This window comes from Schistosoma haematobium (genome assembly GCF_000699445.3).
Source record: "Schistosoma haematobium chromosome Unknown HiC_scaffold_365, whole genome shotgun sequence".
NCBI classification, from domain to species: domain Eukaryota; kingdom Metazoa; phylum Platyhelminthes; class Trematoda; order Strigeidida; family Schistosomatidae; genus Schistosoma; species Schistosoma haematobium.
Genome location: NW_026137096.1, coordinates 12,283 through 25,311, shown reverse-complemented (window position 1 = coordinate 25,311; position 13,029 = coordinate 12,283). Strand labels below are relative to the sequence as shown.

Genomic DNA, 13,029 nt, shown 5'->3' with positions numbered 1-13,029 from the left:
TTATTTGCCTTTCAAAACAAAAAAGATGGAAATAAATTGTTACCTATAGTTAACTGTAATTTTGTGGTTTATACTTTTTAATTAATTTTTCGTCGCTTTAGCTATACACTTATTTGTATTGTTAATATATATTACACAACATAAGACGTATCAGATGCTGTTTGCAGTATCTATTTTCGAAATAAAGAAAAACAATTTGATAACAAATAAAAGTAAACAGATAAAAATTGTTTGTAAAAACAGCTCAGAGTATACCGGATGCATAAAAGTCCATGCATGATAATACCATTAATGCGATGATAGTCCATTTGATGCGGAGCTGGGTCTATACGAATATATAGTTTTTATAAAGTTAGCAATTTCTATCGAAAAAATGTCTTGTTTTTCAATCGAGATATGGTAGAAGCTCTCAACTTCCGTACTTTTTCAATGATTTATCCCGAATGGTTGATAAATTCGTTTGCGACAGACTAGGATGTCGCAAACTAAGGCATATTTCTAGATTATAAATAGCCACAAGAAATAAACATTTAAAAAAACTAGTCAAAATTAATAATCAAATATATACAAATGAGGCAGACAATTATGACTAATAAGTTAGGATTTCTATCCAATAGGTAATTTCTGTATGGAATGTGAAGAACTTGTCAATTAATGTTTCGGATGCGTTTTTGTTTTTCTAAATGCAAAATGTTGCTTCAGGATCAGTTTGCTTCAAAGTCTAAACTAGTGATAAGGTGTAAAGTAGTTGAGCCCCTCTATCACGCCATTTGCAAGCCTCATCAGTCCTGGTGTTTTAGTGTCCGACAAGAGCTCTATTGGTTTTTGCCAACTTGTGGTGTTGACGAGATATCTATTTACCTACCAACCATAGAACAATTCTAATGTTCAGCAGTTCACTCTATTTTACTATAGGGCTGTGAAACAACCCTTAGAGATAGAGGATATTCGGAGGTTACTAATATCAGACCACAGATCTTTTCGAATCCTTGCCGAGGTCATCGAGTAAGCACTTTTGAGGTTAGACACATGGCACTGGGTAAGAATGGAGAATCAGTTGATGAAATAGTGGATATTTGTCGACTGAAGTAGTCGGGCCGTGCTTGATGTATACCCTAACTTCGCATCCCTTAACCCTCGATGTCTGGTGGTGTAGAAGTTGGAAGAATGCTAAAGGCAGTCTAACTAAGACGTAGCATCAGTCCAGTCACTGACAGTTGAATCGAGCCTTATAAGCTAGTTATGGACTACTGGGTTGGAGACGTTAAGTGATATAACGAAGAATCACTCACATGGCACAAATAGGTTTTCTCCAAATACCTCTTATTTAAGATTACTTGTACTTTTCATCCTAAAAATTCATTATTTCTTTTCTAATCATACTTTGAAGGCCTAATTTTTCACACCGCCACTACATCTATAGCATTTGTCTTAATAGTTTCATATAGCTGTGCCAATATGATGTGGTAACTTAAACTGGTGCACATATGACAGGTTCTACAATCCACATAACTGACCGACTTTTCCTTTTTGAACTTCTCGACCCTAACTAATTTGTTTCAACAGTAATCATTCTCAGACGGATATGAGCTACATTGTGACGTGACATTTTTTTGTTGAAGTCCTATATTAAACAAGTTGAATGCAGATTGATGAAACTGGAATCAACAAATTTAGGTTTGAGTACGAAGTATAATCAAACGTAATAGGGTATGAAGAATTAAGGTCTAACACTCGGATGATCGGTGATGGTAACTCCCTCAACTACAAAAACAGGACGGTTACGAAAATAATACTCATACTGTCTCTTTTCATTCGAGCCTAACTTATAATTGTAAATATAATATTTTATCTATAAAAATCTGTGATGTTCTTAAAGCTAATAATGCATTGTCATTTTTATCTGGTAAATTAGTTTTTTATAAGCCATTCATAGATGAAGAAATAACCAATCTTGTTAATGATGACAGTTTAACAGCATATAGGAGCTTAGATATCAAGCCAATGTGTAATATCTTTTTGTTTGTGCAAATACAATCCTAATCCTGGATTTCCCTTTTTCTTGGTAAGATATATTCTACGTAACTTTTCTTCATAGGAGTTGTAGATTATAACTTTTTCCGATATTTGAAGATAATGGAATCTAGATCGTAGTATCAACCATCTAAAGGTATTTATAACTATCAAAAATTCCCCTACATTAACTGTGACTAACACCATGAGTTTGAAAAATACTTTGATGGACTGAATTTATTAATGACAAACTTACGTTTGAATTTACTTTCGAGGGTTCTTCGGCTAGATGATCTTGCTCGATGCCTACAAAAAACAAAACGTATACACTAACAAATGTTACTGCAAATACTAAGCATTAGGTTGAAAATGTCAAACTACTTGATTTTTATTGATCAGTTAGTAACAATTATATGATAATATTGGATCATAAGTAGAATATTTTTATCAAGTTAAAAAAATAATTTGGCTTAGGTATTCTATTTGAAGACCGTTTGAAATAAATAAAATTATATGAACTAAGAATATTCTTTTCTACAATTATATATCCAAATTACTAACCCGTAAAATTGGCCAGGTTTAAGGCAGAGTACATCATGCTATAACTTTAAATGATGTACTCTGCCTTAAACCTAGCCAATTTTATGGATTAATAATTTAGCTATATAATTGTAGAACCTGATGAGAAATTATTGAAGAAAATATTCTTCGTTCATATAGTCGTGCTTTAATATAATGGGAATTTTTCAGCTATTAAAATGAGTAGTTGGTTTACGATGTGAAACGTATTCGAATCGCCACCCACTTCCAAAATCGTGTACGAATGAATGTGCTCGCAACATACAGAAACTGTCTGTTGGGTAGTAACCTAAGGATTGTCTAACGCGAGTACGTTATCTGTGAAGTTCTTAAATTCGTCTTTTAAAACATATTTTAAGATTTTGGAATGAACACGTGGTTGCAGATATACTTTCTGATAGGTGTCAACAAGTATGAAAGGACTTGAAGAGTATAAAATAAATCACTGAATGTGTTAAACACGAAATAGTTTACAATGGTTTTTGAGCTGTCATTAACGTAAGTATAGCAAAACTTGGAAGATTGTTTTCCCTATGGGATTAGGACCTGCAACACTAGATTTTGTGATCAGAAACGTTGCCACTGAAGTACTCAACTTATCGGCGGCCTACTGGACGCTTATTTCTTAGTACTAATTAAGTCATGTCGATCATATTCAAATATGGCCGATAGACAGGTAAAATCGACATTGCGATTAAAAATTACTACAGAACAATATGAAGTTTACATCCAGGATTTTCTAAGTATCTCTAACAACCTGATACCATACACAGTACATTACAATGTAGATTCACCCAGTCCATTGATCACATTGTGTTCTAATTTCCTGGATTTAGCCGTTAAAGTTCAGACAAAATGACGACTGATTACTACAATAAATCATTAATATTCATTTAGAGCTTTTCTTATTATAATAAACAAACACATACTTTGGTTTGAAATCCCCAGTGGATTCTGAAAGTTCAGCTCTTTTGTCAACCACACACAATAAGTCAGCAATTAGTTCTTCTTCACGAGCTTTTTCTTCTTTAGTCTTTAGAATGTCTACACAAAAAGTATACAATAAAGGTGTATTATAATGAAATATAAAGTCACAATTCGTTTTCATTACCTTCTTACGAATAACACTAAAATTTGTATGTATCAGGTGCAAGCTTATGCGAATCTAATGAGCCTATTATTATCACATAGCATGAAAATTTTATTTCAGAAAAAATTCTGAATATTTTTATGCACACCTATAAATTATGTGTTTATGAACTTAGCAATTTCTAACACTGAAAATTCTGATTTATTTGTAATATCCCAGTGAGTAGAGAATTAAATTTCTTACGTTTCGTAACCTATTATAAGCTGCTTCTTGAAAGTAAGTATAATATAATATTAGTTAGCTTTAGTTATAAAATGCTTTACTGATTATTCACTTCATTTTATGTATACAATCAATTACAAAGATATAGAGTTAAATAAATAGTATTTAGATTTTTGTAAACGCTACATTTCAACTATGTACAAGTTTGTGGACAAGGTCTTGAAACTTGATAATTCTGTCAAGCTGTCAGGACTGTATATCAAGTGAATGAAAGCTTGAAACAGAAACATAATAGTTTAATATTTAGAAATTAGCTCACTGAAATACAAGTAATCATTAAAAACTTTCAGATCACAATTAATATAACCATTAGTTTTATTTATGGATCTTTAAAGATATGAACCTGAACTATAAGTGAGGAGAAAAAATATATTTTTGATATCTCTTAGTAAAATGAATATTACAAATTTTAGATACTACTATGTGATATAATACACAACCAATCTTACCTGACTGATTGAATTATTTGCCTTATTTTATGATATGTGAACCAATACCCAATGAAGCATGTTTAATTCATGAGAACACCGGGAGGTTCACTTGTTGACTTAGAATATGCAGATGACATAGTTTTATTTGGTGAAGACGCTGACAAAATGCAGAGTCTTCTGACCATTCTAAGCAACAATGCAAGCATGTTTGGGATGCGATTCTCTCCCTCGAAATGCAAAATGTTGCTTCAGGATTGGGTTACATCGACACCCGAACTAATGATAGGGAATGAAGTAGTTGAGTGTGTCGACCACTTCACTTATCTTGGAAGTCTCATCAGCCCTTGTGGTTTGGTATGTGACGAAACCTCAGCACGGATACAGAAGGCTCGACTAGCTTTTGCCAACTTGCGTCATTTATGGCGTAGGCGAGATATCCGTCTATCAACCAAAGGACGTGTTTACTGTGAAGCAGTTCGTTCCGTCCTACTTTATGGCAGTGAAACATGGCCGGTAAGAGTAGAGGATATCCGTAGGTTACTAGTATTCGATCATAGGTGTCTTCGAAACATTGCTCGTATATCCTGGGACCATCGAGTAAGTAACACAGTTGTTAGGAAACGGGTACTAGGTAAGGATGGCAAATCGATTGATGAAGTAGTGAAACTTCATCAGTTGAGATGGCTGGGACACGTGTTACGTATGCCCGACGACCGACTACCTCGACGTGCAATGTTCAGTGGTATAGGAGTAGGTTGGAAGAAAGCTAGGGGCGGCCAAACCAAAACATGGCACAAGTCCATGAAGTCACTGACAAGTGGACTGAGTCATGTTGGCAGGTGTAGACTACCTGGTTGGGGACCGCGAGATGATAGCAACCGATGGTTAGAGACCCTGAATGACATGGCTCAAAATCGTTTGCAATGGCGCAGGTGCATCCACTCTCTGTGTTCTCCCAAATTCTAATCTTCTGAATTCTTCATGTCCCTTTTTCCTCTTTCCAAATTTATTTCACTGGATTATACTCTTTAAATAACATCTCCAAACCCTAATCTTCCCGATTGCTGCTTATACTCTTATTACCTCTACCACTATGGGATTTGAATCGACAACTGCATCTCTGTGCTAATGTGGTGTGGCAACTCAAACTGATATACGTACGTACGAAGTTCTACGTTGTTATTGACTGACTGACATGAGAACACCTTCAGTTTTTAATTTCAATCTACTTATATATATATATATATATATATATATATATATATATATATATATATATATATATATATATGTAATTTTATTCCAATGAGTTATTTATAACAGAAAACTCATACTAGTTTGGTAGTGTTTACTTAGAATTGTTACTTTATTTTACTGTAAAAATAATGTGCTTCACAAAAATCTGATAATTAATACTATTATTTTGTCTATAAATTTGTTAGTATTGTGCGCAAGCAAATGGAGTAGTGAAAACAATTGATAAATGTAGATTTGCTATTTTGAGTAAAACAATTTTCTCATTCTTATCTTAAGACTGATTATATTTATTCATTGTTTGATATCCTTTCTATCTGGAAAGTTAATTGTATATGATTTATAGATTAGGTAGTAATCAATTTTATCTTGACAAGAAAAAAACAGACTTCATCTTACTTCGTTGAACCAGAAACATAAAAAATGACCAAATAAATGAAAACATTACCAATATAATGATTATATAATAAAGGAATTCAACGAAACTAGAAGTATACACTTGTTTACCACTTTCTAATATTCAATTGTTCTGTAGTTGAAATCATTTCGTGACGAGAATTATCTCTTAAAAAATGAATTGCTTTAAAGGATCATACTTTTAAATGATACAAGAGAAAAATTGAAAGTACGGAAAGAACTATAAAAGTATAGATTTCAATATTTAAAAACATATGCACAAAAGGGTTTGATGCTTAACTATATTACCTAGAATACGAAACTGTTGGTTTTGTGGTTGTAAAAAATTCAATTGTTACGACTTTATCTCATACTTATGATTAGCAGAATTATGCTGTTCTTTTCATCTTATTATTGCATATTGCAGAGAACAGTGACTAAACATACACAACATATCTTAATTATCTGTTCAAATGAAGATTCACAAACTTAACAGATAGTCACAATTGTCTATTCCATTATTAAGTATAGGTTTATGTACTTGGATCTGAGGAATATTATTTATGTAAGGGCTAATGATACGGATCAGTCGGTCAAACTAAATTATATGGAACTGGATTCAAACTTTCAACCACCTGGTGATTGAAAGTCTAGTTATCCAACAACTAACTCATAGGTTCTTTACTACATTCTCCTTTGACTGTACAATATAAAATCACTACACATATAACAAGACCGAAAATGAGGTTGAAAACAATGAAATCGATACGCGCGTTATAATAAAAGTATACTTCATTAGCAGTTTATTTATCATTAATTTTGGAATAATACTCAATATTACAACAATGAAGAAACCAGAACCGTGAGAAAATAACAGAATCTAATACTTTTGTTTTGAATTTGGGTGGTAGTTTCAGAATACAAATTAATAACCAATACGTAACTTATGTTGCCGATTTTATTATTCTAAATAACTCATGTATCGTCCCTCCTTAGTATTTTATAGAATATTCACCTAGTCATTCCGTTTATAAATAAACTTACAAACATTATTTTTCACTTAAAGTATCTCATACACTTGTTGTAATTAGATAATATTATGTTATCTTGGAATTTAACAGGTATTGATTAAAATTGACAAGGAACCACATGATTAATTCAATTCATACTATCCTGGTTCAATTATTCTTGAGTTGCTTAAACAGTTATTACAAGTGACACAATACTAAAATATGTTCAAAATAAAATTGAAGATTAGACATAAAATTAGTTATAACTGAAGACTGCAAAATGATAATTACCCTATGTAAGTTACAATATGTGGTTAGTAAGAGTTCGATCAGTAGTTTAGTAGTGAATGAAATAAACTGTTTTTCGAAAAGAAATGGTAACCTATGTAAATGATTTCGACTTTACGCTATGCGTTTCTACATAATTGCAGACTATTACATTGACGAGGGTTCTACTTTTTAATTCAAGCAGCATTTAAAAGATCCTATCGTTAAGACTCACACTATGAACAAAAAGCTGAAAACCATGTTAAATAATAGGGCAGGAAGATCTAACCAAACATTAGAATATCTAAAAAACACAATAAGATACATGTAAAATCTAATAAACTATAAATACAAATACCAATTTACGTACACTTAATTTTCCAAACATGGAGCTAAAATTGTTATAAGATCTCTATCACCGAAATGTGATAACAGTAAAAGGGATTTGATTAGGCATGCAGTACAGGATACTTTTCTAATATAAAGATTCCCACCTTGTTTGGCCATTAGCGTTCGTAGTTCATATTCTAAATCAGCATGACGATCCTCTAGCTCTTGACAACGAAGCCTGTCGACATAAATTAAAGTTAGAGATACGTTGAGCTTTATATATAAATATTAAACAAAAAAGTTGACGATTACTGACCAAAGTTCAACTGAAAATGGTGGATAAATTACCGGAAACATATATGTACATTTCCCTTATGCTATACAAGTTTTAAATTCAGAATCAAATAGACAACAATCGTATATCAAAACAGTAGGTCTGCTGTTTGAAATCAAATGAATAAAAGCCGTTTCAAGTGCATTAGGTTATTAGTCCCTTGATCAAACAGAATATGTTGGAAAAAGTATAAATGAATGTTACACAAACTTGGATAGATAAGCCAAGTTTCAAACAGAGGGCTAACTGATTAAAAGTTGTGTATCTAAACTGGATATGGAGTGACCATTTAATGGCTAAAGAACTCAGTTTTCAACAACTAGGTTGCAATTTAAAAGTATGTTCTATCTATTTCAGTTTCGGAGTTATATCACTCTGCTACCGTACAAAATGTGTCGCTGTCAGTGTAGTGAATAAACTTGCACTTTGTTATAGAGTTACGATAAAACAAATAGATAAAACGACTTTAAAAATGTCATTCAAGTAGTAGATAACAAAATATAGCTCTCAGAATATTTTGTAAATAGCTTCAATTCTTCTTCACTAGACACTTTTGTATACAATATCACTGATCAGATGAAATGCCTATATAATGCTTAACATTATAACACAATTAGCCAAAATAATTAAACATATATGAATGACATCTCCCTAATTCAAATATCAGTTATCACAAGTTATGTTCTTTAACTTCATGTTGTAAAAGACAATAAGACGAAATTCAGGGGAATACACTATTGATGAAAGGCATATATAAAGAATTTACAGTGACGATTGCTACAGACACTGCCAACGTTTAGCATAAATACTATCTTTTAAAATGAATATCCTGAAAAATTCGACAGAAATGTAGAACACTAAGTGTATTCATTTCTCAATTTCTTATAAAACCGCTAAGGGATTCGAAGGTCGTACAAAATACTATCCTTATTATACATGTTGTACGAGAATTTAGTTTATATATGATGACTGAAGTCCATTGTTACTTTTTGTACATACTACACAACACATGAAATATAAAGCACCTCCGAAGGACTTGTATTGCCTTCTTTTGGATTTACTGATAACAGTGAAGTTTTAGAACTAGTCGAGAAATTTAGGTGTTTGTGTTATTGCACAGGTGCCGAAACTGGTGGAGCAGAGGAAAGTAATATAAGCACAGAGGGAAACAGTATAGTATATGCCATAGTGGGTCACTTTAGATGTCATTAAAATAGCAGCCTGCCTGTAGAAAGTGAGGTTTACAACGCTGTTGTGCAAGCACTTTTGTTATGTACGTCTAAAGCCACCTACGCAAACTCAGATTTTTGATAGTAATAAGCGTTCGATCATTCCTGTTTACATAATGACAGCAGCAGTTGACATCAAAACCACTTAAATATTATTGAGATCCTTAAGTATGTACAGAAGCATAATTAAAGTAAGTTAACGCTAAGACTGATTGCAGCAAACAAAAGGTTGTCAGTTTATTATATGTTGGCGTGTAATAAATAAAATTTCTGCTGAGTATCTGTCGGTAAATTACACTGCCTTAAAAAATAGCAAAAACCACGTGGATGAGTGACCACAGCCACCATTTGTTGTAAGCGATATTGATTCTACTCATACTGCTTTCTTTGATCGTTATGATTATGAAGATGATATCACTTTTACTTCTTACATTTCTTTCAGGGACTGGTTATTCCTTTTTGTGAGGCATTTTGTGGTACTCAAATGCACTTCTCCAACAATCTATTTACATGCAAATATGAAAATTTATCATGAAATATAAGCGCAAAAATTAGACAGCAACATTCAATAAAGGAAATACCTTTGAAGTAACTCTGATTCCTTTTTGAAGAGATTATCCTTTAATTCAACGGTATGGAGCCACTTTTCAATAATCTCTTGACGCTTTCATTATTTTCAGACACTAATGTACGAAAAAATTCGTAAATCTGATGAAACATCTCTACAAAAGAGTTAGCTTAAAGTTTAAAAAACCGCATGAAAATTCCTAGGTAAAGGATAGGGTACATGCCAAAGTTTAAAAATCTAGAAACACGCTAACTACTGCAAAAACAAAAAACTGAGCAGAAAATAAGCCTTGAAGAGAAACCATTAGAGTATTTAAAACCTTTTAGTCTACATTTGAAACATGATTTTCAGCGAATGACAACAGACAATCAAAATATACTTGTTTCTTGTCAACCTACAAAGTTAAACTAGATAGGAAAGCGATGAGGAAAAACTGCTTTAAGAGCAAGTTAACCGGATGCAGATGAACCACATAAATTAAACTACTACACTAACAAGTAAACCTTTAGTGGTCTATCTGTTTACTATCAAACGATTGCAACAGTTTAAATTTCAGGTGTTATGGATAGACCTGAATGTTATTTAATAATAAAGTGCATCGTGGTTTCCTGAAGTATTTATTGAAAAAGCATAAGCAATAACTGAAAGACAAAATGAAAAGTGCAGTTGAACTTGATCAGACGTACCCGTTTCCAACAATAAAATAATTTATATAAACAACAAACTTTAGTTTGAAATGTTTTTCAGATGCACTTTGCATTAAGGAATCTTGGTTAAATAACAATAACTCAGGGTGAAATGAAAACTATATAGGAAGGACAGAATAACCTACACTATTTCCAGATAGTTTCAAACATGCGTTTGATTTATATCGTGCACTTAAGGAGTTCATTAGTCGTGCAGTGATAAGAAAGTGCCTTACATAATTCTGTCCTACTTGCACAGTGCTGGTTCTAAACATATAATTGTAGTCTACCAACAATTAGATGTGGCTGAGTGCAGAAGCGTTCGGCTATGGTGTGAATCAAAACTTTTATTTAACACATCAAAGAACTTATTTTGGTGAGGCGACAGTGCAAGACAAATATTAGAAAGCAACTTCAATTACAGTAACTGGGATCCTCTACAATATGTACTATTTCCACTTTCGAGATCATAAGGCACATGATTTAGTTTTAGGTATGAATTTATGTAGACATTAGGCCTATATTTAATATTATATGAAAGTGAAAACTATGGCCACGTCTATAAAAAGAGTATCTTACTTACTTTCTTTAATACTTGTTTGAATTTTGCGAGCAGATAGTTCCAGATTGGAAAGTTCATTGTTTATATCATATAGTTGTCTGTGTAATTCAGTGTATGGAATGAAGTCGCTTTGCTGATCGCGTCTGACATCACGTCGGCATAAAACAGGAATAGGTGGGGCAGGCCCTTTGGTGTTAACTGACCTACTTATCTTTGCATTTGATCCATTAAGAGGAGATTTTGAGGACTGTTTTGTATCACTGCTTAGTGAAGAGGACTGTGCTTTATTCAGACTACCATAAGCGAGTAAACTCGATAAATCGTATATAGAAGAGCGAGCAGTCCGAAGATTGACTGATTCATCTGCGACTAATTTTTCCATGGAAAAATTTTGGTTACTCTGTCCCATGTACTTGTTTATATGGTTACTAGGCGTGGATACCAGAGATGGAGGGTTTGATATACTTAATACGTTTGAGTGGTCAGAATCTGAAATATTATTAATCTCTTCCGAGTCTAAGGCTGATAAATCGTCATCAAATGGATTGTAAGGCTTATAGGTACATTCATGCTGAGAGCTGGGATCACACAAAGAGTCATCTTCGAACGGATTTAAAGCAGCAGGATAAGAAACGATGTTATGATGCTTGGAATTAGAGTTATTTTTACGCTGTTCTATGTCAGCTGATATTTTAGCTTTTATCTTCAAAACACTATTCAGTTCAGGAGACGCATTATTACTTAAAACATCAGGAAGTGGCGGTCTAGAAGGAGGTTTGCATGTTGGTTGACTTTTTCCATTGCTAACAGTGTCCAATTCTTTTTGTGGACTGAATCTTATTGGGAAGGGATCCGCTACTAGAAGTGAAGATGAAGAGAAGACAAATAGATCTCGTTTACCTGAGAATTTAGTCAGCGGTGAACCATCAGAACAGTTGGAACCCTTTAGTGTTTTATTCCGCTCTTTGAGATAAGTTAACTGGTTGTCACGAAAACAACTACGATGGTAGTTCCTACTGAAAACAGTCAGCTGCTCGACACGAAATATAGTTTCCCCACAAAGGTCACATATAAGAAGTCCCTCCTCCTGTTCACACTAAAAACGTATATAAGATTTGCAAGGGCATACCAAATATGATAAGTTTTTATCTGAAAGCTTATCTGAACCTAATTGACCTGGATATTTAGAAACAGATAGTCATGTATTACTTGAATTTCTTGTTAATGCCCCATATAACTTAGAAACGTATTCAAATATTATCTTTTCATCTACATCTTCTAATACTATGACTTGTGGTCTTGTAGGCACCGGTATATTCAATTTTGTTTCTGCAACGAAAAACGCCTAAAATATATCATCATACATAAAGGATATATAATAACCAACCAACTTAAGGTTTGTTACAGCATCTTCAGACTTCAAGTGCGAAAAATCTCTTTAAAAAGTGAGATGCAATTTTACTGTCCTGTTCAACCTACATTAGATCAGGGAAATGTTTGTGAATTAAGGCACAAAACGCCAGACCATCTTTCCATGATGATGTGAAATCAGTGATATTAATATATGGGTACGTTTTGGTTTGTTCAATGCACCAATTCAGAAGACACTGAGAAGAGTTACCCTCCATTCCCCCAGTTGCCACTAAAGTTACAAAAGTGACCAACACTTAAGTTCATCGACTATTAGTGCATTTAAAGCGTCTAATTCTCAATGTCTTTTCAGCTAGTTAGAATAAAATAAATGGAAGAAAATGATTTAGTTATACCTGAGAACTTGTTTGAAAATATTTAAAACTAATGTACAATTTTCAGAGTATAACCAAACTCAAGTGGTACTGCGCCTAAAATGTATGTGACATTCATGTCTTTCACAGACTAATAGTCAGACTAAAATAGATTCCATCATAGATCAGATGAGTCATAAGAGACTTCAACTGTGCAGTTTGCTTGGTTGTTCATGAGTTTATGAATCTGATCTATACTATCTATTCACACACA

At 33.0% G+C, this 13,029-nt stretch overlaps 2 protein-coding genes across 2 annotated transcripts; both read right to left on the bottom strand.

Moving 5' to 3' along the window:
* Positions 1-82: 82 nt before the first annotated feature.
* Positions 83-5,175, bottom strand: MICALL1_1 (MICAL-like 1). The gene is made up of 3 exons (XM_051208049.1): positions 3,522-5,175; positions 2,270-2,319; positions 83-498 (listed from the first exon to the last, which is right to left on the bottom strand). Exons 1-3 carry the CDS (start codon positions 3,698-3,700, stop codon positions 410-412), a joined length of 318 nt encoding a protein of 105 aa, XP_051063992.1. The 5' UTR covers positions 3,701-5,175; the 3' UTR covers positions 83-409.
* Positions 5,176-9,836: 4,661 nt separating this feature from the next.
* Positions 9,837-12,659, bottom strand: MICALL1_3 (MICAL-like 1; the record flags this gene model as incomplete). The annotated part of the gene is made up of 7 exons (XM_051219099.1): positions 9,837-9,898; positions 11,053-11,889; positions 11,932-12,127; positions 12,161-12,207; positions 12,241-12,376; positions 12,419-12,467; positions 12,511-12,659. 7 exons carry the CDS (start codon positions 12,657-12,659, stop codon positions 9,837-9,839), a joined length of 1,476 nt encoding a protein of 491 aa, XP_051063991.1.
* Between the last annotated feature and the right edge of the window lie 370 nt (positions 12,660-13,029).